Source organism: Kogia breviceps, chromosome 9 (genome assembly GCF_026419965.1).
Source record: "Kogia breviceps isolate mKogBre1 chromosome 9, mKogBre1 haplotype 1, whole genome shotgun sequence".
NCBI lineage: Eukaryota > Metazoa > Chordata > Mammalia > Artiodactyla > Physeteridae > Kogia > Kogia breviceps.
In genome coordinates, this window is record NC_081318.1 from 14,425,789 (window position 1) to 14,451,611 (window position 25,823).

General features: G+C 45.1%; 2 protein-coding genes across 25 annotated transcripts in view; one reads left to right on the top strand and one right to left on the bottom strand.

The window, feature by feature from the left end:
• The window catches only part of KLRG2 (killer cell lectin like receptor G2), a 42,981-nt gene that overhangs the window by 16,250 nt on the left and 908 nt on the right, over positions 1-25,823 (top strand). For 2 of the 4 annotated variants that reach the window (XM_059074934.2, XM_067042028.1), the window contains one exon: positions 127-1,314. In XM_059074934.2, the coding sequence (XP_058930917.1) occupies positions 127-247 (121 nt within the window). In that variant the 3' untranslated portion in view covers positions 248-1,314. Of the gene's footprint in view, positions 1-126; positions 1,315-2,399; positions 2,431-20,939; positions 21,134-24,264; positions 24,363-25,823 lie in introns of those variants that run through there. The other 2 variants (XR_010842066.1, XM_067042029.1) reach the window with 2 other exon arrangements.
• LUC7L2 (LUC7 like 2, pre-mRNA splicing factor) overlaps positions 24,183-25,823 on the bottom strand; it is a 56,166-nt gene continuing 54,525 nt past the window's right edge. For all 21 annotated transcript variants that reach the window (XM_059074929.2, XM_067042038.1, XM_059074927.2 and 18 more), the window contains one exon: positions 24,183-25,473. In XM_059074929.2, coding sequence (XP_058930912.1) covers positions 25,296-25,473 — 178 coding nt within the window. In that variant the 3' untranslated portion in view covers positions 24,183-25,295. The remainder of the gene's footprint in view (positions 25,474-25,823) is intronic.

The following is a 25,823-nucleotide window of genomic DNA, read 5'->3' on the forward strand; positions in this document are numbered from 1 at the left end:
ATAACTCGTGCCTCAGAGCTCTTTGCAGACCCCCGGGCTCCATCCCAGCGGTACCCAGGCAGCGGGCACAAAGGCTGGGAGGGCCCGTCAGCCTGAGTACCTCCCCTTCCTCTCGCCCTTCCCCAGACTCCCGGAGGAAGACCGGCAAGAGCCCGATCTCGACTGCGGGGGCCTGGAGGGAGGCAAGTTCGTGGCTTCGGACTGCGCCTCCCCCAGACCCTGGGTCTGCGCCAAGGGGACCAAGTGACTTGGGTTCTGCCCGCCCTGAGCCTGCTGGGGGAGGCTGCGAGCTGGGGCAGCCTCCTCCCCGGGCCCAGGCCTCCAGGTCTCCGCGCTCTGCTCGGTGGCCCTGCCTCGGCGAAGCAGGGAGCGAGCGACTCCCGGCGCAGGGAGATCGCATCCGCGGGGAAGCAGACCTTCTGCGGCCCCGCGGCTGAGCGCCCATTTGGGTGCCCAGCTGCCGAAGCGGATTTGTCCCGTGAGCCTGTGGGGTCTTTTGGTTTTGGGTTTTTCCTTCTGAGCCTCAGCTTCTCCCTCATTAAAACGGCCACTTCGCCTTCTCGCACTTGGCTGCCTCGTCACAGGCGTGCACCCTCTCAGGCCTAGAGGGACAGAAAGGATGAAGGGTCCCAGGTGGTCCCAACCTGGCTTCTCATCGAGCCCGTGAAGTGAGTCTCCCATTTCGTGGCGCTGGGATTTGGCAGCGATGACATCATTGCTACAAAGGCCACTTCCAGGCGGCCGGGAACGCCGACGACAGCATCCGGAGCGCGGTGCGCGAGAAGTGGCCACCCGGGAGGAGAGAGGAAGGAGGGTCCTGGCCGCACCCCAGGGGTTGGCAGAGAGTAAGGTTCTTTGCGGTGACTGGCGGGGGGCATCCGGCCAGCTGATGGGAGGACACAGGGAGGACACGCCCCCTCCTGGCCGGCGAAGCCACCGCGTAGCTTGGGGTCCGAGGGAGAAAGGAGATCAGAAATGTGGGGAGGCGGGAGGCTGCTCTTCCTGCCAGGGCTGCGAGGACCCCAGCCTGAAGGTGTCTCCCACTGAGGTTCAGTGAAGGGGCCCCGGCCTGGAGGCTGCGGCAGCATGGTGGGGGGTTTGCTTAGCCTCCAGCCTGGAGAGACTTCTGCAAAGGACAGGAGACTGACTGTACCTGCCTCGGGTCGTGGAGCCGATCCTGTGCAAACCAGCCTTCCTCTTTAAAGGCAGACCAGGTGTCCGAGCTCCTCAGAGAAACCTTTACTGGTCCATTTGAACTAAGAGCTTGTACAGAGTGTATGGCTGCCTGGGAGAAAGGGGTGGAGAGCCCTAAGAGCACACCGGACACGCAATAAAAATCTTAGACGCACTCTGGTGTTTCTCATGGCTTTCTTCTTATTCCAGCTACAGATGAAGCCCAGAGCTTGATGACATGTTCAGGCTGAACTTGTTGCAAAGCCCTTCTCGGGGAACGTCCGTGTCTGGTGGCGTCAGGCTGGTTTAACGTCAGCTTCAGTGCCACCGGCTTGGGACCTCTGGGCTCGGTGCCGTTTAGAATCACCTGTGGAGCTTAAAAGAGCCAGGTGCCCAGCGTGGGAGGTGTGATGACGGGCCTGGAAATGTGAGAGTTTTTCAGCTTCAGTTGGTGAGGAAGGGGAGTAAGAGAGTGACCTTTGACCTACTGAAGTAGGAAGCTCCTGGTTACTGTCCCAAGTTGGCAAACCAAGGAATAGAAGTGTGCACTTATTATTTAGAAATATGGAGACAAATACTAGAAGAAATGGCAAAACTCTTTTAAAGTGTTTGCCTTAAAACTAATTTGATGCTGATAGAAATCAGGACAGTAGTTATCTTGGTCTGGGAGGAGGAGTATTAACTGGGCAGGGGTACCAGGGAATACTCAGGGGTGCTGGAATGCTCTAGATCTTGATCTGGGTGGGACTGGGTACCTACGTAAAAACTCATCAAGCTCAATACCCAAGGTTAAAAAACGTTAAATGCCTGTCTCCAAGGAACGGGAGTGAGGTTACAGGAGTAGTGAGGGGTTTTTCTTCTTTTTTTTTTTTTTTTTAATATACCGCCTTTAGTACTATTAACATAAAACCATATTCACTTTTTAAAAATACCCATATTCATGTACTACGATAAAAAGAGAAATTATATTTTTTACAAGGTCCAAAAGATTCTGATGTGCCGCCTGGTTCGAGAACTACAAGCTTCAGGAAGCATCCCTGTGACTGCCTTTTCTTATAACCTGTAATTATGTCTTTCACCGAGGTACATTTTCGCAAGTTTCAGCCTCACCTCACCTTCAGAGCGTGTCTTTCCCTTTCTACTAAATGGAAGCTGGAAAAGCTACACAGCAGGTTGGCCTGCATGGAATCCCTGTGAGTAATTTTTCTAGTTTCTTTTTGCACCAGGCACTGCCAACTGCTCTTGTTTGAAATCCACACTCGTCACGTTGCCACCAGCACCGGTTTGCTTTGTGGAGCTTTGGAGAACTGCCTGTGATGCAGGCTGGCCCAGCAGCTCACAGCGGCCTCCGAGGTTACAGCTGTGGGTGGACACGTCGTTTGTGGAGGAGTCACCTGTTTGAAGCACACACCTCATCCTGAGATTGGACACAGGGAGTGACCCCCAAGTCAGGTTTTTACCGGCTTTTCTGGTGATTCTGATGCAGATAGTCTGCAAACCACATTTTGAGAAACGCTATCTAAAAGAGCCCATATTGATATTGCCACCAGGAAGAAAAAAAGTGTGTAGCTATTTTGTCAGCTTCACGGAGGTATATAATTTGCACAGAAGAAAATGCACCCGTCTCAAGAGCACCTTTTGACAGCTGTTGGCCCCCGTGTCACTACTGTGGAGTAGTTCCAGGACTCCAGATAGTTCCCTCGTGTCCCTTGGTGGTCAGTGTTCTCCCTGATCTGCAGCCCCAGGCACATTTGCATTCTGTGTCTACAGATTAGCTTGTTGTAGGATTTCACAGAATAGAATAGTAGTTAAACGTACTCTTTTGTGTCTGCTTCTTTAGCTTAGCACAAGGTGTTAAAGACTTGTTCAGGTTGCCGCAGGTATTGGTAGTAGTTCCTTTCTTTGTAGGGACAGATCACGATCTAGTCGGTGAAAGTTTTTGTCGACTGCATTTGCATGGCTTTATTCATTCCTGATGTTGAGCATTTTTCCATGCCCTTTTATTTATCACAAGAGAAAGAAAGAGAAGACAAAGTGTGCGCAAAATATGCCTCTTGAAATTGTCGTTTTGAAGCGTGCGTGTCTCTTGAGTTTTTTCCCTCGATTTACGACCCAAGAATTGTTTTTGAGGGCAGGTGTCCTGTCCAGGCCTGCAATTATTTTGAATATCAAGTGACCCTTAGCACTGGGTTTAAAGCTGCTGTTTTGAGAAACGGCCACAAGGCGGCAGCAGGTATCCTATCTAGTCGGTGATATTGCGGTTGTCTCCAGTTTGGAGCTTTTATGAATACAATGCCGTGGACATTCGAGTATCAGTCTGTGTGTGGACGTAGGCTGTCAATTTTCTTGAGTACCTCGGAGTAGGATTAACTGGGTTGTATGGTAAGGATGTGTTTAATTTGTAAGAAACTGCCAAACTGTTTTCCAAAGTAGCTGCACCATTTTACAGTCCCGCCAGTAACATACCAGAGTTCCAGTAGCCCCACAGCATCAGCATTTGGTGTTGCCAGCCTTTTCACGTTTAGACATTCTAGTGGATGTGCAGTGGTATCTCAGTGTGGTTTTCATTTGCACTTTCTTGACGACCGATGTGAACTTCTTTTCATGTGCTCGTGGCCATTCGTATATTTTCTTTTGTGATTCTCATACTGATGGTCCAGAGACCATATTTGGAGAACCCTGCCTAAAAGACGTATATGCCCACCAGGACAGAGCATTTTATTTATTTATTTTTTGCGGTATGCGGGCCTCTCACTGCTATGGCCTCTCCCGTTGCGGAGCACAGGCTCCGGACGCGCAGGCCCAGCGGCCATGGCTCACGGGCTTAGTTGCTCCGCGGCATGTGGGATCTTCCCGGACCAGGGCACGAACCCGTGACCCCTGCATCGGCAGGCGGATTCTCAACCACTGCGCCACCAGGGAAGCCCTACAGAGCATTTTAAAAGTGATGATACAAATGGAAAAATCTAAGATCTCCCACGTGCCGCGGAGCGGCTGGGCCCGTGGGTCATGGCCGCTGAGCCTGCGCGTCCGGAGCCTGTGCTCCGCAGCGGGAGAGGCCACAGCAGTGAGAGGCCCGCGTACCACAAAAAAAAAAAAAAAAAATCTAAGATCTCCCCCTAACTTTGTGAAAATTTTCAAAATACAGAGTTGAAAAAAATGACAAACACCCGGCTGCTCTCTACCTAGATCTAACAACTGTTAACATTTTGCCACATTTACTCCATGTCTGTATATACAAAACTGTCAAACCATTTGAAAATGAGTTGCAGGCATCAAGACACCTCACCCCGAAATACTTCAGCACGCAGCTCCTAAAAATAAGAATATTCTTCTACATAGTTGCAATTCTACCATTACACTTAATAAAATTAAGTTCATATTCAATCTGTGCTCCAACTTCCCTAGTTGCTCCATTAATTTAAACAAAGATCCAGTCAGGGTTTAAGCACTGTTAGGGGTTATCACTTGAGTCTCTTCCAACCTGGAACTTCTTTCCTGTGACATTGACTTTTTGAAGAGACCAGGCCAGCTGTCTTGTAGAGTGACTAATATCCCAAATGTGTCTCATTTCCTGTAAACTGAAATTAGGCTTTGACTCAATATAATATAAGCATTAGAAAAACTTGTTTTCGTTGTTGTTGGAGTATAGTTGACTTAAAATGTTGTGTTAATTTCTGCTGTACAGCAAAGTGATTCAATTATACATGTATATACACACATTCTTTTTTACAATATAAACATTTTTGACAGGAGTAGTTTGTGATTCACATTTCATCACCTGATAGAGTTTTAACATTGATTTCAAGTAATTTGCACCAAACTTTCTCAAAAAAAAAAAAATCCAGGGAGCTAAAACATGTAACTCATATATCCAAATTTGGATAAATATGAGCGTTTCCTCTGTTATTCTCAGCTTTAGAGACAGTATAAAAGTAAAATAAGACTCTCTAAAAAGGTTTTAGAAATGATACAGTTCATGTGCGCCTTTGTTGTTCCCGCCTGGGGCACACCATTCACAGTGTTACGGCAGGAAGAGCCTCAGGCTCGGGGCAAAGAGATGTTGGGCGACTTTGTCGTTACCTTGATTCGTCTGCTTGGCTCGGCTCCGTTCCCTCTGTGAAATGGGTGTGATAGAAATACAGCTCCCAGCAGTACCACAGTGATGCACAAATCAGATGAGACCAGGTGGGTCAATGTAGGTCGATAATTCATACCACGTTTGCTGAACATCGGTTGTGTTTCTGTGCCAGGTTTGTGGGAGGATGCAGAGAACAAGGTCGTTCCCAGCACTTGGCCTGGCTGCCAGCACGAGGGTGTGTGTTCAGGCAAAGGAATCACTGGGGATATTGGGGGTTCTCCCTTATCTGCTCCCACCTCCTGCCCTCACCGTGGAGCAGCCATGTGGTCTGACAGTGACCCCAGTTTGGGGGTGGAGGTGAGCAGGGATAACTTGGGAGGCACCTGACACATCTAAGCTAAACATGCTGGCGGTGCAGTCCCAGTCCCCGGGCCTAAGCCAGTTAGGGATGCCACTAACTCTGTTCCACGTGGGAACACTCGGCAACCGGACCACAGACGTGAGAAGAGGTTGCCTTGCTCTTTACAGACACAAGATGCAATGGTTTTGAAACGGTGCGGGATGATGAGTTAAATCCATTCCACCTGCCTCCGGTAATGGAGGTCGTTTTAACCCTTGCATGTCCCCCAAACAGCACGTAGCCTGAACAAGATGTTTTGCCCTAGTTACTGTCCGGGATCTCGGGAGTCTCAGCTGAGCCAGTTAAGGCTGGATAGGATCACCCACCCTCCAGCGGGGCACACGTGGATGTACGCTCTGTGACCTTTCACGTGTGCAGAAGCCTGTAGCTTAGTTACGCCTGCGCAGAAGGATGATTCCTGCACCTTTTTCCAATCACCTTTCCCCACAAGCCCCACCCCTCACGCGCCCTGCTTCTTTATTTGCCATCCTATAAATACCCTGAGCCACTCGCTTTCCCAGAGGCAAGTTTGAGGTGTGAGGCTTGTTCCCCTCTCTCCCCGCTCTCTCCCCGCTCTCTCCCCGCTCTCTCCCCGCTCTCTCCCCGCTCTCTCCCCGCTCTCTCCCCGCTCTCTCCCCGCTCTCTCCCCTCTCTCTCCCCTCTCTCTCCTCCCTCTCCCCTCCCTCTCCCCTCCCTCTCCCCTCTCTCCCCCTCTCTCCCCCTCTCTTCCCTCTCTCTTCCCTCTCTCTTTCTCCCCTCTCAGCTGGAATAAACCCACTCTTTGCCCCAAACCTTGGCGTCTCAGCGTTTGGCTTGCTGTGCGACGGGCAAGATAAACCTGTTTGGGTAAAGTTTGGCAAGCGAGGCGGGAGGGGAAGCCCAGATGGACCTTTTGCTTGGAGCTTGTTGGCCCCTGGCCAGTACAGAGAGCTTGTGGACAGGTCCAAGCAGCTGCCTGGTCCATTTGTTCTAGGACCGTCCCCAAGTTTCCCCTGCCAGGTGCCACCGATGTTTCATTATGCAGCAGACGGTTTGGGGTTTGGAAGACGTCTTGTGGGTGAGTAACTGCGTTAAAGAAATCCAACTGTGCTTCAATTGTCGGATAATCCTGACCAGATCGTGGGCTGGGGGCCTGCCTACCTGGAGGGATTCTGGCAGACAGTATAAAAGGTTACATACAGGTGCTGAGGTACGCTACCTGGGTTAGCGGCCCGGGGTTTTTGTTGTTGGTCTTGTTTTGGTCTTGTTTGTGTCCTTCTGTGTCTGCTTGTTTCCATTGTTAAGCACTGACTGCTGGGGATTGAGCTTGGTGATGGTAGCAAGGGCCCTTAGAAAGATCTCATTATTGTGACCACCTGGAAGCAAAGCCCCTTCAAAATGAGAAGGTTAATTCAGTTCCCCCTTGAAGCCCTCTAGGCTGTACTTTCCAAAATTGGGAGACTTTCAGTTATGAATCCATGGAAAAGTGATGGTATTTTTTGGTAACACTGCATGGCCATAATATTCTCTAGTCTCCTGAGCAAAATGGCCTGTAAGTGGATCCTGAATTTACAATATAATTCTGCAACTAGATTCATTTCATAAATGAGAAAAAACACGGGATGAAGTACCTGTAGATACAATGATTGTATCAGAATAAACCTATGCAAAGAAGATGTAAGGTTGTGGTCCAACGGGAAGGGAAGGCAAGGAAACCTGTTTTGCTTAATCCTATTTAAAAGGAGGATGATTTGCTGTCGACCCCTATATCGTGGGGGCTGTTGCTCTTTCGTTTCCACTGTCTGAGCCACAGCCTCCAGCTTGGGCCCTTCTTGTCTCTGAGGGTCGAGAAATAGGAGTGATCTCCCCCTTCTCACACCGGCTGCAGGATTTGGCCAGGGAGCTACCCAAACTCAGGTGGGGCAGGATCTACCAAGGCAAGTCCCCACTGGGGGTGTGAATGCTGAGACTGGGCAGCCGATGGGGTTGATCTGGATCCACTCCCACTTTCAACTTCAGATTTATTTATTTATTTATTTATTTATTTATTTATTTTTATAACATCTTTATTGGAGTATAATTGTTTTACAATAGTGTGCTAGTTTTTCCTTTACAACAAACTGAATCAGTTATACATATACATATGTTCCCATATCTCTTCCCTCTTGCATCACCCTCTCTCCCACCCTCCCTATCCCACCCCTCTAGGTGGTCACAAAGCACAGAGGTGATCTCCCTGTGCTATGCAGCAGCTTCCCACTAGCTATCTAATTTACATTTGATAGTGTGTATATGTCCCTGCCACTCTCTCACTTCGTCTCAGCCCACCCTTCCCCCTCCCCATATCCTCAAGTCCATGCTCGAGTAAGTCTGTGTTTTATTCCCGTCCTACCACTAATCTCTTCATGATATTTTTTTCCCTTAGAGTCCATATATATGTGTTAGCATACGGTATTTGTTTTTCTCCTTCTGACTTACTTCACTCTGTATGACAGACTCCAGGTCCATCCACCTCATTATAAATAACTCAGTTTCATTTCTTTTTATGGCTGAGTAATATTCCATTGTATATATGTGCCACATCTTCTTTATCCATTCATCTGTTGATGGACACTTAGGTTGCTTCCATGTCCTGGCTACTGTAAATAGAGCTGCAATGAACATTTTGGTACATGAGTCTTTCTGAATTATGGTTTTCTTAGGGTATATGCCCAGTAGTGGGATTGCTGGGTCGTATGGTAGTTCTATTTGTAGTTTTTTAAGGAACCTCCATACTGTTCTCCATAGCGGCTGTATCAATTTACATTCCCACCAGCAGTGCAAGAGGGTTCCCTTTTCTCCACACCCTCTCCAGCATTTATTGTTTCTAGAGTTTTTGATGATGGCCAATCTGACCGGTGTGAGATGATATCTCATTGTAGTTTTGATTTGCATTTCTCTAATGATTAATGAGGTTGAGCATTCTTTCATGTGTTTGTTAGCAATCTGTATATCTTCTTTGGAGAAATGTCTATTTAGTTCTTCTGCCCATTTTTGGATTGGGTTGTTTGTTTTTTTGTTATTGAGCTGCATGAGTTGCTTATAAATTTTGGAAATTAATCCTTTGTCAGTTGCTTCATTTGCAAATATTTTCTCCCATTCTGAGGGTTGTCTTTTGGTCTTGTTTATGGTATCCTTTGCTGTGCAAAAGCTTTTAAGTTTCATTAGGTCCCATTTGTTTATTTGTGTTTTTATTTCCATTTCTCTAGGAGATGGGTCAAAAAGGATCTTGCTGTGATTTATGTCATATAGTGTTCTGCCTATGTTTTCCTCTAAGAGTTTGATAGTGTCTGGCCTTACATTTAGGTCTTTAACCCATTTTGAGTTTATTTTTGTGTGTGGTGTTAGGGAGTGTTCTAATTTCATACTTTTACATGTAGCTGTCCAGTTTTCCCAGCACCACTTATTGAAGAGGCTGTCTTTTCTCCACTGTATATCCTTCCCTCCTTTATCAAAGATAAGGTGACCAAATGTGTGTGGGTTTATCTCTGGGCTCTCTATCCTGTTCCATTGATCTATATTTCTGTTTTTGTGCCAGTACCATATTGTCTTGATTACTGTAGCCTTGTAGTAGAGTCTGAAGTCAGGGAGCCTGATTCCTCCAGCTCCATTTCTCGTTCTCAAGATTGCTTTGGCTATTCGGGGTCTTTTGTGTTTCCATACAAATTGTGAAATTTTTTGTTCTAGTTCTGTAAAAAATGCCAGTGGTAATTTGATAGGGATTGCATTGAATCGGTAGATTGCTTTGGGTAGTATAGTCATTTTCACAATGTTGATTCTTCCAATCCAAGAACATGGTATATTTCTCCACCTATTTGTGTCATCTTTAATTTCTTTCATAAGTGTCTTATAGTTTTCTGCATACAAGTCTTTTGTCTCCTTAGGTAGGTTTATTCCTAGATATTTTATTCTTTTTGTTGCAATGGTAAATGGGAGTGTTTTCTTAATTTCACTCTCAGATTTTTCATCATTAGTGTATAAGAATGCCAGAGATTTCTGTGCATTAATTTTGTATCCTGCAACTTTACCAAATTCATTGATTAGCTCTAGTAGTTTTCTGGTAGCATCCTTAGGATTCTCTATGTATAGTATCATGTCATCTGCAAACAGTGACAGCTTTACTTCTTCTTTTCCTATTTGGATTCCTTTTATTTCTTTTTCTTCTCTGATTGCTGTGGCTAGAACTTCCAAAACTATGTTGAATAAGAGTGGTGAGAGTGGGCAACCTTGTCTTGTTCCTGATCTTAGTGGAAATGGTTGCAGTTTTTCACCATTGAGAACGATGCTAGCTGTGGGTTTGTCATATATGGCCTTTATTATGTTGAGGAAAGTTCCCTGTATGCCTACTTTCTGCAAGGTTTTTATCATAAATGAGTGTTGAATTTTGTCAAAAGCTTTCTCTGCATCTATTGAGATGATCATATGGTTTTTCTCCTTCAGTTTGTTGATATGGTGTATCACGTTGATTGATTTGCGTATATTGAAGAATCCTTGCATTCCTGGGATAAACCCCACTTGATCATGGTGTATGATCCTTTTAATGTGCTGTTGGATTCTGTTTGCTAATATTTTGTTGAGGATTTTTGCATCTATGTTCATCAGTGATATTGGCCTGTAGTTTTCTTTCTTTGTGACGTCTTTGTCTGGTTTTGGTATCAGGGTGATGTTGGCCTCATAGAATGAGTTTGGGAGTGTTCCTCCCTCTGCTATCTGTTGGAAGAGTTTGAGAAGGATAGGTGTTAGCTCTTCTCTAAATGTTTGATAGAATTCGCCTGTGAAGCCATCTGGTCCTGGGCTTTTGTTTGCTGGAAGATTTTTAATCACAGTTTCAATTTCAGTGCTTGTGATTGGTCTGTTCAAATTTTCTATTTCTTCCTGGTTCAGTCTCGGCAGGTTGTGCATTTCTAAGAATTTGTCCATTTCTTCCAGGTTGTCCATTTTATTGGCATACAGTTGCTTGTAGTAATCTCTAATAATCTTTTGTATTTCTGCAGTGTCAGTTGTTACATCTCCTTTTTCATTTCTAATTCTATTGATTTGAGTCTTCTCCCTTTTATTCTTGATGAGTCTGGCTAATGGTTTATCAATTTTATTTATCTTCTCAAAGAACCAGCTTTTAGTTTTATTGATCTTTGCTATTGTTTCCTTCACTTCTTTTTCATTTATTTCTGATCTGATCTTTATGATTTCTTTCCTTCTGCTAAATTTGAGGTTTTTTTGTTCTTCTTTCTCTAATTGCTTTAAGTGCAAAGTTAGGTTGTTTATTCGAGATGTTTCCTGTTTCTTAAGGTATGATTGTATTGCTATAAACTTGCCTCTTAGAACTGCTTTTGCTGTATCCCATAGGTTTTGGGTCGTCGTGTCTCCATTGTCATTTGTTTCTAAGTATTTTTTGATTTCCTCTTTGATTTCTTCAGTGATCACTTCGTTATTAAGTAGTGTATTGTTTAGCCTCCATGTGTTTGTATTTTTTACAGATCTTTTCCTATAATTGATATCTAGTCTCATAGCGTTGTGGTCGGAAAAGATACTTGATACGATTTCAATTTTCTTAAATTTGCCAGGGCTAGATTTGTGACCCAATATATGATCAATCCTGGAGAATGTTCCATGAGCACTTGAGAAAAATGTGTATTCTGTTGTTTTTGGATGGAATGTCCTATAAATATCAATTAAGTCCATCTTGTGTAATGTATCATTTAAAGCTTGTGTTTCCTTATTTATTTTCATTTTGGATGATCTGTCCATTGGTGAAAGTGGGGTGTTGAAGTCCCCCATTATAATTGTGTTACTGTCGATTTCCCCTTTTAAGGCTGTTAGTATTTGCCTTATGTATTGAGGTGCTCCTATGTTGGGTGCATAAATATTTACAATTGTTATATCTTCTTCATGGATCGATCCCTTGATCATTATGTAGTGTCCTTCTTTGTCTCTTGTAATAGTCTTTATTTTAAAGTCTATTTTGTCTGATATGAGAATTGCTCCTCCAGCTTTCTTCTGATTTCCATTTGCATGCAATGTCTTTTTCCATCCCCTTACTTTCAGTCTGTATGTGTCCCTAGGTCTGAAGTGGGTCTCTTGTAGACAGCATATATATGGGTCTTGTTTTTGTATCCATTCAGCCAGTCTGTGTCGTTTGGTGGGAGCATTTAATCCATTTACATTTAAGGTAATTATCGATATGTATGTTCCTATTACCATTTACTTAATTGTTTCGGGTTGTTCTTGTAGGTCTTTTCCTTCTCTTGTGTTTCTTGCCTAGAGAAGTTCCTTTAGGATTTGTTGCAGAGCTGGTTTGGTGGTGCTGAACTCTCTCAGCTTTTGCTTGTCTGTAAAGGTTTTAATTTCTCCATCAAATCTGAATGAGATCCTTGCTGGGTAGAGTCATCTTGGTTGTAGGTTTTTTTCCTTCATCACTTTAAATATGTCCTGCCACTCCCTTCTGGCTTGTAGAGTTTCTGCTGAAAGATCAGATGTTAATCTTATGGGGATTCCCTTGTGTGTTATTTGTTGTTTTTCCCTTGCTGCTTTTAATATGTTTTCTTTGTATTTAATTTTTGACAGTTTGATTATTATGTGTCTTGGCGTGTTTCTCTTTGGGTTTATCCTGTATGGAACTCTCTGTGCTTCCTGGACTTGATTGATTATTTCCTTTCCTATATTAGGGAAGTTTTCAACTATAATCTCTTCAAATATTTTCTCAGTCCCTTTCTTTTTCTCTTCTTCTTCTGGGACCCCTATAATTCGAATGTTGGTGCGTTTAATGTTGTCCCAGAGGTCTCTGAGACTGTCCTCAGTTCTTTTCATTCTTTTTTCTTTCTTCTGCTCTGCAGTAGTTATTTCCACTATTTTATCTTCCAGGTCACTTATCCGTCCTTCTGCCTCAGTTATTCTGCTATTGATCCCATCTAGAGTATTTTTAATTTCATTTATTGTGTTGCTCATCGTTTCTTGCTTCCTCTTTATTTCTTCTAGGTCCCTGTTAACTGTTTCTTGCAAATTGTCTATTCTATTTACAAGATTTTGCATCATCTTCACCATCATTATTCTAAATTCTCTTTCAGGTAGATTGGCTATTACCTCTTCATCTGTTAGGTCTGGTGTGTTTTTATCTTGCTCCTTCATCTGTTGTGTGTTTTTCTGTCTTCTCATTTCGCTTATCTTACTGTGTTTGGGGTCTCCTTTTTGCACGCTGCAGGTTCGTAGTTCCTGTTGTTTTTGGTGGCTGTCCCCAGTGGCTAAGGTTGGTTCAGTGGGTTGAGTAGATTCCCTGGTTGGGGGGGCTAGTGCCTCTGTTCTGGTGGATGAGGCTGGATCTTGTCTTTCTGATGGGCAGGTCCTCGTCTGGTGGTGTGTTTGGGGATGTTGGTTACCTTATTATGATTTTAGGCAGCCTCTCTGCTAATGGATGGGGCTGTAGACCTGTCTTGCTCTTTGTTGGGGATAGGGTGTCCAGCACTGTTCTTTGCTGGTCCTTGATTGAAGCTGGGTCTTGGTGTTGAGATGGAGATCTCTGGGAGATTTTCGCCGTCTGATATTACGTGGAGCTGGGAGCTCTCTTGTGGACTAGTGTCTTGAGGTTGGTTCTCCCACCTCAGGGACACCGCCCTGGTGCCTGGCCGGGGCGCCAAGAACCTTTAATCCACACGGCTCAAAATAAAAGGTAGAATAAATAGAAAGGAAAGAAAAGGAAGGAAGGAGGGAGGGAGGGAAGGAAGGAAGAAATGAAGGAAGGAAGCAAGAAAGGAAGGAAGGAAGGTGCAGAGGAAGAAAGGGAGGAAGGAAGAGAGGAAGGGAGGAAAGAAGGGGGGAAGGAAGGGAGAAAGGAGGGAAGGAGGGAAGAAAGGAAGGAAGAAAGGAAGAAAGAAAGGGAGAAGACAGAGTAGTATAAAGTATAGTTATTAAAATAAAAAATAATTAATAAGAAGAAAAATTTCCTTTAAAAAAAAAAAAAAACAGAAAAATGGGTCGGTCTAACCCTAGGACAAATGGTGAAAGCAAAGCTATACAGACAAAATCTCACACAGCAGCACACACATACACACTCACAAAAAGAAAAAAAAGGGAAAATAATAGTATATCTTGCTCCCAAAGTCCACCTCCTCAACTTGGGATGATTCGTTGTCTATTCAGGTTTTCAACAGCTGCAGGGCACTTAAAGTTGATTGTGGAGCTTTAATCCGCCGCTTCTGAGGCTGCTGGGAGAGACCTCCCCCTCTCCTCTCTGTTCGCACAGCTCCTGGGGTTCAGCTTTGGACTTGGTCCCGCCTCTGCGTGTAGGTTGTCCGAGGGCGACTGCCCTTCGCTCAGACAGGACGATGTTAAAGGAGCAGTTGATTCGGGGGCTCCAGCTCACTCAGGCTGGGGGGAGGGAGTGGCACGGGGGCGGGGCGAGTCCGCGGCGGCAGAGGCCGGCGTGACGCTGCACAGGCCCAAGGCGCGCCGCGTGTTCTCCCGGGGAAGCTGTCCTTGGATCCTGGGACCCCGGCAGTGGCGGACTGCACGGGCTCCCGGGAGGGCCGGTGTGGAGAGTGACCTGCGCTCGCACACAGGCCTCTTGGTGGTGGCAGCAGCAACCTTAGCGTCCGACACCCGTCTCTACTGTCCGTGCCGACAGACGCGGCTCGCGCCCGTTTCTGGAGTTCCTCTACACGGTGCTCTTAATCCCCTGACCTCACACCCGAGGAAGCAAAGAGGCAAGAAAAAGTCTCTTGTCTCTTCGGCAGCCCCGCGCCCGCCCCTGGGGCTCCTTCAAGCGGCGCACTTAATCCCCTCTCCTCACGCCCAGGAAGCAAAGAGGGAGGAAAAGGTCTCTTGCCTCTTCGGCAGCTCCAGACTTCTCCCGAACTCCCTCCCGGCCAGCCGTGGCGCACTAGCCCCCTTCAAGCTGTCTTCACTCTGCCAACTCCAGACCTTTCCCTGGGATCCGACTGAAGCCCGAGCCTCAGCTCCCGGCCCCGCCCGCCCCGGCAGGTGAGCAGACAAGCCTCTCGGGCTGGTGAGCGCCGGTCGGCACCGATCCTCTGCGGGAATCTCTCCGCTTTGCCCTCCGCACCCCTGTGGCTGAGCTGTCCTCCGCGGCTCCGGAGCTTCCCCCTCCGGCGCCCGCAGTCTCCGCCCGCGAAGGGGCCTCTAGTGTGTGGGAGTCTTTCCTCCTTCACGGCTCCCTCCCACTGGCGTAGGTCCCGTCCCTATTCTTCTGTCTCTGTTTATTCATTTTCCTGTTGCCCTACCCAGGTACGTGGGGGAGTTTCTTGCCTTTTTGGAGGTCTGAGGTCTTCTGCCAGCGTTCGGTGGGTGTTCTATAGGAGAAGTTCCACGTGTAGATGTATTTCTGATGTCTCTGTGAGGAGGAAGGAGATCTCCGCGTCTTACTCTTCCGCCATCTTTAAGCCGTCTCCGGATTTATTTAATTGTAAGAGCACTGTGCCAACTTCCAGAGATGACCCAAAGGGAATGGAAATACCTTTTCTCATCGATTTTTTTTTTTTTAAACTCCAAACCCGACCTGGGCAGATGTTCAAAATCTATTAAATACCCTTCTCACTTCAGAAAAACAGAATGGTGCCGGAGAAAGCTCGGGAGGAGGCAGATGTGCTTCATATAGACACCCCTGGCAGGCGGTAGGGGATGCTGTGAGCATGGCTGTATCAACAGGGGATCCTAATTGGGATGTGAATGTCGGGGATAGGCCAAAACTCGAGTATTATTGAGACGGTGTTCTTGCGGGATTTCAAAGAGGGATGCCCAAAGAAGCTTGAATAAAGTACAGGAGGTAAAAGGGAACCCAAATGAGGCTCTTTCAGAATTTCTAGTATGGGTCTCTAAAGCTTAGAGGCATTACACAGACTCTGAGGCCCCAGAGAATTTAAATATGGTTAATATGACTTTTATTGGTCAGCTCCCCACCCCACCCCCCGCCCACCAATATACAGAAGAAACAGAAGGTGCTCTTGGAATGCTTAGTCTCAACCTGTGGAGATTGCCTTCAGCCTCTAATGGCAGGGACCAGGCTCAGGAGAAAAGGGAACGAGAGAATGAAACAACGGAGGCCACTCTGCTGGCGGCTGCCTTACACAGGGAAGAGCCGGACCAAGTTGAGGACCCTACAAGGGACTTGGCAAAAGGTAGGAGGCCCTGAGCTTCTACTCGAACTGGGCAATCAACAGTGGGATTTCCACCACGGTGCATATTCCAAACAGGAGGGACCCTGGAAAAGAGACTGTGCCATCCTAAGGAAGGCTCTGGAAGAAGGTAAACAACTGAGAATGATAGGGACCCAGGGGCTCCCCTAAATCCTGCCAAGTCCATCAGCACCTCGCATCCAGAACCCCACATGACTAGGACAGTAGGAAATCAACTTTTGGACTTTCTGATCAGTACGGGGGCCACTTACTGTTTTATTATTATTTGGGGCTGCGTTGGGTCTTTGTTGCTGCACGTGGGCTTTCTCTAGATGTGGTGAGCCGGGGCTACTCTTCGTTGCGGTGCGCGGGCTTCTCATGGCGGTGGCATCTCTTGTTGCGGAGCACGGGCTCTAGGCGCGCTGGCTTCAGTAGTTGCAGCACAGTGGCTCAGTAGTTGCAGCACGCGGGCCCTAGAGCGCAGGCTCAGTAGTTGTGGCGCACGGGCTTAGTTGCTCTGCAACACGTGGGATCTTCCCGGACCAGGGATCGAACCCATGTCCCCTGTATTGGCAGGTGGATTCTTAACCACTGCGCCACCAAGGAAGTCCCCCACTTACTCTGTTTTAAGTATCCAGCTTTCTAAACTTTCTTTTGAGACTGTATTTGTAACTGAGGTGTCTGGAGAAAACTGGAAAAAGCCTGGTCTCCAGCTGCTAGACTGTCAGATGGGGAAGCCTCATCCGAAGCCGCTTTCTATGTTGTTGTTAGTGGTGGTGGTCACCTGGTTTGCGGGATCTTAGTTCCCCAATCAGGGATTGAACCCGGGCCCTTGGCAGTGAAAGTGCCAAGGACCTAACCTCTGGACCACCAGGGGATTTCCTGAAGCAGCTTTCTATACTAACTAAATACCAGGGTTATTTTTGCACCTGGACAAATGGACATGAAAGTACCACCAGAGCGAGCTTGCGCACTGCAGGCTCTATTGCTCCAACCGCCAAAAGAATAGCCTGCAGGCATTCCCAAAGGGACCCTGCAGAAGGTGATCTAAAAATTTGCCCACAATATTTGGAGAAATCCTGGCAAAAGATTTGAGGGAACTTCAACTAAACGTGGGAGCCCTGCTCCAGTATATGGATGATCTTTGATTGCTAGTAAGACAAAGGACATCTCAGACCAACATACAGTTTTGGCTGTGAACTTGTTGGTCGAACAAGGCTATAAGGTGTCCAAGAAAAAGGCATAGACTTCTCAGCCTTCTATTAAACATTTGGGTTTTGAACTCTCACATGGACAGAGAGCCTTGCTCCCTGATGGAAGGGAAGCTGCAGCCGGGCTTGCAGCTCCTACTACCAGGAGACAGTTACGGGACTCCTGGGAATGGCTGGGTTCTGCTGCATTTGGATCCCCAACTTTGGACTTGTAGCAAAACCCCTTTAGGGAGCTCTTTTTTTTTTTTTTTTTCTCTGTTGTTTTTGTTTTTTGTTTTTGTGGTATGCGGGCCTCTCACTGTTGTGGCCTCTCCCATTGCGGAGCGCAGGCTCCGGACACGCAGGCTCAGCGGCCATGGCTCACGGGCCCAGCCACTCTGCGGCATGTGGGATCTTCCCGGACCGGGGCACGAACCCGTGTACCCTGCATCGGCAGGCGGATTCTCAACCACTGTGCCACCAGGGAAGCCCCTAGGGAGCTCTTAAAGGAGGAGACGATGAACCTCTAGACTGAAATCTTGAAAGGATAAACATCCAGAAGACCAGCTCAATCCTCAGTGGACTGGACCTTCTGAGGAACGTGACAGGAAATAGAGCTTGTGCTGCAGAAGGGAAACCGCACCCCAGATCATCATCCAAACCTCAGCTGGTTCCAGACTCCCGACGCTGACTTCTCCGAGTGGGCAAGTGAACCCCTAGAAGATCTTAAGTTGTGAGAAAGAAAATAAGGTGAACAAGACTGCTGCAGTGTTGGCTTTGGTTAAGTAAAATTCTTCAGAAGGCAAGTTACTTAAATATATAACGTGTTAGGTTACCAGAATGATTTCTTTTGTCTTCTCTGTATTTCTGACCTCCCAGGCTTGGAAGGACAATTCAATGATTAGGATTTCTCAGACTTTGGCAAAAGTAGGTAATCTCTCTACCTGTTGCATATGTCACCCAAAACCTTTTTCTGTCTTTGATCATGCTGACCCCTTGGTTATGCCTGTCGTCAATTTTTCAACCACCCCTACCTTCACTGATACTTAGGATAAAAAGCCCTCAGATGTAACATCAGGTTAGGCTAATCAACAGAATTTCTGGTCCTCTGTTTTTTTGACTTAGCTGAAATTTGGTCCTCTCCTCGTGTCCTCAGATAAAACAATCCTGGGTGTCTTCCCCCTTCAAGAGTCCACTTGGTCAGGATATTGTAGCAATCGTACTTACTTTTCCCAGCCCGTGTCCCTTCCATATTTAATATCTAAGTGTTTCAGCCAAACTGGTAACGATCGAGACACTCTAATAGGTAAAGTAAAGGTAGGTCACAGATCCCTGGCTTGATGTGGGAAGTTTATCAATATGTCTGGCATTCTGTGTGCTCCCCACCCCTGCGAAGGTACATCTTTTTGGTTTTGATTACCAACCTCGGGCCTATGAAGGCTGTGACAGCTGGCACGTAGGTGCCATTTGCTTATTGGGATCAAAATGTTAACTTGATCAGGAACAAGAGAATATTTTCAAATGAGCACTAAACAGTTTCATTACTCAAGTCCTTGTTAGGTCTACACGCCTTACCGGCAGGGCAGGCATTGCCATTCTTACCTCGAGGTTGAGGAATGAGGGACTTGCCGGGTGGTCCAGTGGTTAAGAAAACGCGATTCCACTGCAGGGGGCGAGGGTTCGATCCCTGTTTGGGGAACTGAGATCCCACACACTCAGTGCGGCCAATAAAAATTAAAAAATTTTTAATGCTTTATTTTTTTTCTTTAAATTATAAAAGATTGAGGAATGATCAAAAGATTTGGGGGACTGAAACGGTGCATGAGGATTAATCAAATCCACTTCCCCTGCCTTCACTAATCAAAGTTGTTTCAATACTTGCATGTCTTCTAAGAGGCCCGTAGCCTGAACAATAAGATGTGTGCCTGAGTTATTTCCCAGGAACTTGGACTCTCAACTGCATCTAGTGCAGCTGAGCCCGTTAAGGCTGGTTAGGACCACCCACCCTCCCTCCAGCTGAGCATGAGTGGGTGCCTGCCCGGTGACTTTCCCAAACTCCAGAGGCTTATAGCTTAGTTACGCCAGCGCAGAATGATTCCCGCATCTTCTCCCAATCACCTCTCCCCACACGCCACACACCGCCCCATTTTTAAAATTGAAGTAGAGTTGATTTTACAATGTTGTGTTAATAATTACTGCGGTACAGCAAAGTGATTTAAATTATACACATATACATTTTTTATATTCTTTTCCATTGTGGTTTATTATCCAATATTGAATATAGTTTTCTGTGCTATAGAGTAGGACTTTGTTGTTTATTCTTTCTCTATATAAAAGCTTACGGGGAATTCCCCGGAGGTCCAGTGGTTGGGACTCAGTGCCTCCACTGCAGGGGGCCTGGGTTCGATCCCTCGTCGGGGAACTAAGATCCCAAAAGCCATGCAGCACAACCAAAAAGAAAAACCAAACAAAAAGCTCCCATCTCCTCACCCCAACCTCCCACTCCATCCCTCCCCCAACCCCCTCCCCCCAGCAACCACAAGTGTGTTCTCTGTGTCTGTGATTCTGTTTCATAAATAGGTTCATTTGTGTCATATTTTAGATTCCACACATAAGTGATATATGGTATTTGTCTTTGACTTCTCTTAGTATGATAATCTCTAGTTGCATCCATGTTGCTGCAAATGGCATTATTTCATTCTTTTTTTATGGCTGAGTAATGTTCCATTGTATGTATGTACCACATCCTCTTTATCAATTCATGAACACTTGGGTTGTTTCCATGTCTTGGCTATTGTGAATAGTGCTGCTATGAACATAGGGGTGCATGTGGTTTTTGAATTATAGTTTTGTCTGGATATATGCCCAGGAGTGGGATTGCTGGATCATATGGTAATTTTTTTTTTAGTTTTCTGAGGAACCTCCATACTGTTTTCCACAGTGGCTGCAACAGCTTACATTCCCACCAACAGTGTAGGAGGGTTTTCTTTTTTCCACACTTTCTCCAGCATTTGTTATTTGTAGACTTTTTAATGACGGCCATTCTGACTGGTGTGAGGTGATACCTCATTATAGTTTTGATTTGCATTTCTCTAATAATTAGCAATGTTGAGAATCTTTTCATGTGCCTGTTGGCCATCTGTATGTCTCCTTTGGATAAATGTCTGTTTAGGTCTTCTGCCCATTTTTCGATTGGGTTGTTTGCTGTTGAGTCGTATGACTTGTTTGTATGTTTTGGAAATTAAACCCTTGTCGGTCACATTGTTTGCAAGTATTTTCTCCCATTCTGTAGGTTGTCTTTTCGTTTTGTTTATGGTTTCCTTTGCTGTGCAAAAGCTTGTAAGTTTGACTAGGTCCCATTTGTTTATTTTTGGTTTTATTGCTATTGCCTTGGGAGACCTAAAAAAATATTGGTAGGGTTTATGTCAGAGAATATTTTGCCTATGTTCTCTTCTAGGAGTTTTATGGTGTCATGTCTTAAGTCATTAAGCCATTTTGAGTTTATTTTTGTGTAATGGTGAGAGGGTGTGTTCTAACCTCATTGATTTACATGTGGCTGTCCAGTTTTCCCACTTGCTGAGGAGACTTTTTCCCATTGTATATTCTTGCCTCCTTTATTGAAGATTAATTGACCATAGGTGTTTGGGTTTATTTCTGGGCTCTCTATTCTGTTCCATTGATCCATGTCTGCTTTTGTGCCAATACCACACTGTTTTGATTACTGTAGCTTTGTAGTAGTGCCTTAAGTCTGGGAAGGGTTATGCCTCCTGCTTTGTTTTCTTCAGGATTGCTTTGGCTATGCTTGGTCTTTTAATGGTTCCATATGAATTTTAGGATTATTTGTTCTAGTTCTGTGAAAGATGTTATGGGTAATTTGATAGGGATAGCCGTAAGTCTGCAGAATGCTTTCGGTAGTATGGCCATTTTAACAATATTAATTTTTCCAATCCAAGAGCATGCCACTCTGCTGCTTTATTCATCATCCCATCACTACGCTGAGAGCCCCTTGCCCTCGGGGAGGCAGGCTTGAGATCGGTTCTCCCATCTCCTACCTCGGCTAACTTGCGAAGACATCCTCTCTTTGCCTCAAACCTTGGAATCTCAGCGTTTCAGTTCCCTGAACGTCAGGCAAGATGAACCTGGTTTGGTAAGTTTTTCATCTGGGTATCTGGCTCTGTGCCAACCTGAGAATGAAGCCGTCACATGGAATGCAATCATGTGAGCCAACAGACCCTTCTTGTGTAAGGCTGTTTGAGTTGGATCTTCTGTTACAAGCAGCCAACAGTATCCAGGTAAAGGAGTGCATTGTGTTTGGGACCCTAGGAGCCTCTCCCAACGCATTATCTGCAGATTCTGGTGCTAGCACTTTCTATATGGCCTCATCTTGCTGGATCCTTGACTGAGAGCCCAGTTCTGTGCGTCTGAATGCCTTGCTTTCAGCCGGAACCCTGCCATGCTGGCATGTAGTTTGATCTGACCCTAGGTGTGCTTGTAGACCCCAAACCTCTGACATCCTGGTTTCTGCTGGTCCCTGGAGAACATGTAGGTACACCTCACAGTTCTGAAACATCTGCTGCCCCCAGTAGCTCACAGAGCCCTGCTCACCTGTGGCCCCAGCACCACCCTACTGGTAGTCCCATGCCTAGCCCCACCCAGTCTGCCTCTGCCATCAAAACCCCTGTTCTCAGCCCTCTCCTGCCTTTCCCAACTCTGCTGGTGAATTTTTTTTTTTTTTCTTTTCAAATTGCAACAGGCAATGAAAAGAAAGAACAACTTAGTATTTATTGCATTATTTATATCCTGGGAAAATCTAAATACCAGTAGTCAAGGTATAATGAATAATGGATGTAAATAGCTTTTTTCCAGATAGGAAAAACAGACAAGAATTTTTCCCCAAAAATATCAGTATAGTGTATTGTGCTGGATCAAGGTTCTGAAGATTCTCAGCTATACCAGACCTAAACCTAAGAGATGCAAGGATGGTTTGGAGTGGGGGGGAGGCACTCAGGAAGCTCAGGGCAGCAGCTAATTACCAACTGAGGGGTGTGTTTCAATGGCTTAACAATCTGCATAGCTGCACCTGTACGGATCAGTCGAGTATCTACCTTAAATGTGCATACTTTCATTGTTATGTAATGTTTACTTGGATCTTTAATGTTAAACCCTGTAAGTACTTATGATTTTAAACTTATCACCAACATTTGTTTATAAAAACTTACGATGGGCTTTTACCTAACACTACCCTTTTGAAAAGGTACCATATTGAATGACAAATTAATTTGTCACAATGAATGACAAATTACTACCTTGAATGACAAAACTCTAGTGCATGCTGGGCTCTAGCTCAAAGGGCTAATGTTGAAAGCTGTTACGAAATTGTATATGGAAGTAGGCTCTTAAAATGGAACTTGGAAGGTAAAACCAGGAACTTGATAAATCAACCCTAAAACTAAGGTTTAACTTTTTATCAGAAAGGTAAGAAAGTCTTACTGGGAAAAAACAAGTCTTACAAATGGAGGGGTTTTTCTTTTGAGTTGATACAGCTCAGCAGTGCAGCTTTGGAGAAAATGCTTGCTGACAGTAAAATGAGGGTCTTAAATAAAATTAATTTTTTTTAAATTTTTGGCTGCATTGGGTCTTTGTCGCTGCGTGCAGCCTTCCTCTAGTTCTGGCGAGCAGGGGCTATTCTTTGTTGCAGTGCACAGGGTTCTCCTTGTGGTGGTTTCTCATTGCGATGCACAGGCTCTAAGCATGTGGGCTTCAGTAGTTGTAGCGCACAGGCTCAGTAGTTGTGGTGCGCGGGCTTAGCTGCTCCTCGGCACGTGGGATCTTCCTGGACCAGGAATCAAACTCATCTCCCCTGCGCTGGCAGGCCAATTGTTATCCACTGCGCCACCATAAGTCCCTAAAATGAGGGCCTTATTGAAGGAAAATACTTAGCATAACATCCCCAGAGGATCAAATATTCTTGCAAATGTGACTAAACTTTCTCTAAAGATTAACAAAAAAATACCAAATTGTGTATGAGAGACTTTAGGGTTATTCTAACTCAGAATGGTTACCCCGGCTCAAGGATGACTATCAAAAATGTACATTTACTCTCAAGTCCAAATACTAGTGTAGTGGTGGGACTTCCCTGGTGGCGCAGTGGTAGAATCCGCCTGCCAATGCCGGGGACACGGGTTGGAGCCCTGCTCCAGGAGTATCCCACATGCTGCGGAGCAACTAAGCCCGTGCGCCACAACTCCTGAGCCTGTGCTCTAGAGCCCGCGAGCCACAACTACTGAAGCCTGTATGCCTAGAGCCCGTGCTCTGCAACAAAAGAAGCCACAGCAATGAGAAGCCTGTGCACTGCAATGAAGAGTAGGCCCTGCTTGCCACAACTAGAGAAAGCCCACACACAGCAACGAAGACCCAATGCAGCCAAATAAAATAAATTAAAAACAAAAACAAATACTAGCAGTATCTAAGCCACAGAATTGTTTTAAAAGGGTCTTTTAAAATGGGGTTATTCAGTTCAGGAACGTGCAGGTGAGGTGATCCACCATGGTGCCCAGCCCCTGGATGATGACGATGTCCTTCACTGGCTATTGCTGACCTGTTTGTTGGTGGCCACTTAGATATGTGGTATTTAACTCCACGTACATCACTATGATGGGCCAGGTTACAGACAGCCTTCCTTGCACCTACCAGATTAACCTTTTGGACCTCACTCCACACACACCCTAAGGTACTAAGTGTCTGAAGTGCTTTTGAGGATTGAAGAGAACAGCAGGGACCACTAGGAAGTAGATAACAAAATGATTTCTGAGCAACCAAAAATAAATGGGTACTGATGCAGCTGGGTCTCGGATAAAACTTTGTATGAACTGAATGTGTGGAACCAAACATGGCAGGAAAACCTCATTTAATGAGGCACAACTTGGTAAACGGGGAACTTGAGGTCTGTCCCCTTTAGATGTAAATCTGATGTCACTTAAAATGATTAGTTTCAGTTTCTGAGGCTTACATTCCTGTCACATCAAATTTGTTAAACTTACGGAACTAAAGATAGAAATAGTCCTTGAAAGGATCTTAACTATACTCACTCACAGACCCTTATTTCATTATACTCGTTTTTCAAGAATCGCAAGTTTTGACTACTGTTTAAACACGAGTGGGTAGATAGCTTTTCAATGCAGAAATCGTTAGTCTCATTACACTGGTTACACTATGTTTTTATTTCAATTTGCCCAATGTGAAGAAAAACAAAACAAATAAACTCAATTTCTTCTGCAGGTCTGGTCCTTCTCTACAGCGATTGTTACAGACAGTCCTGAAGTAGCTGGAATATAGCCAGCAAGGGCCCAGGTGGAGCAACAATTCATCTTGAATCTGTAAGTATATATTTATTTCCTTTGGTGCCTTGCACAGTAAGGCACTATTAGTAACAGAATAGGAATGGCCACAGCAAGTAGTTCTAGTGACAATTTACTAGACAAGTTACAGTTTAATGATGGTGGTGGTGATTTTCATTTTATTATTTTTTACAATAAGAGTGTAATCTTCATACTCCACACACACAAAATAAAACAAGTGCTTATGAAAGAGTCCCTGCCCCCACCCCCCATCTCAAAACATCCTGAACGTAGCTATTCAATAGAACAGAAAAATCAAGACATGTTTAATTTCAAAATTTCAATAAAAAAGCAAAGCATGTAATGCAACAGCTGTTCAACTTCCCACTCTAAAAAGAGGCACCGTTAGACAAACAAAACTCCCAGTATTTTAAATTTCTTCAGCACATATTCCAGTATAAATGTTCTGAACTGTAATCAGCTAGTAATTAATAATGGGAATAGAACCTTAGAACAGAAGTTATATTGCTTCCCTGCACCCCTTTCTCTTACAAGTAGAGGGTAGAGGTATCAGGGGATACAGAGTCAAAGGAAGAAGGATTAAAAAGAAATTCCCAAAGTTGCTGTTTTTTGGACGAGAAAGGAAGACAGCATTTTACAAATGTTCAAAAAATCCCAAGGCAAGTAACACAATTCATTCACTATCACTCCTACTAGAAAGAATAAAGACATCAGCATCTTATTATATAAAACTGTACTTTCAGAAGTGTATTACAAGTTCACCAGAAACTATGGATGTAGTTTTAGAATTCATCAAAGAAAACAAGTTCAGACCAAGTTAGATGCTATACACCTAGCCTAGCTGGATCGGTGTCTGGAGCTGCTCACTGTGTCACCCTGAACAGCTGTAAACTAAACAATAGTATGTAACTCCAGAGGAAGCTTAAGGATTGAGGATATGTACACAGCTAATTATATCTCCCCTGCTTCGCGCTCTTCAGAGCTCCTCCTGTCTTCTGATCTGCCATTAGCGCTCTCATAGGACCGCTTCTTATCTTTTCGATCTCTGTCACGAGGTGATCTGTCTCTTGAATTCCTGTCTCTGTCACGTGATGCTAAGTCTTGTTCTCTGAATCTCTCTTTTGAGGATCTGAAAAATATTAATTTGAGGAGCAAAATGTGTTGGGAAACCCAAAATCCAAATGAAAGAATCGGATAAATATTAAGGTACTGATTAGCTGAAGACATACAGAATGCATCCAAGAAAAGAGCACTACTGTATTTGATGAGGGTACTAAGACAAGGAGATGCGTGAAGGCAAATAGCTCAGGGTCAAAAACCATGAAGCCAAACTGATTTACAGGACATTCTCATTATCTTAGAGGCAACCCTAAAGCTTCTCCAGTTCATAGCAAACATATTTAATATAAAAATAATATATAGACAATACCTTAAAGATGTTATTCAGTATGTTAAGAATATATAATAGGATGTAGATTC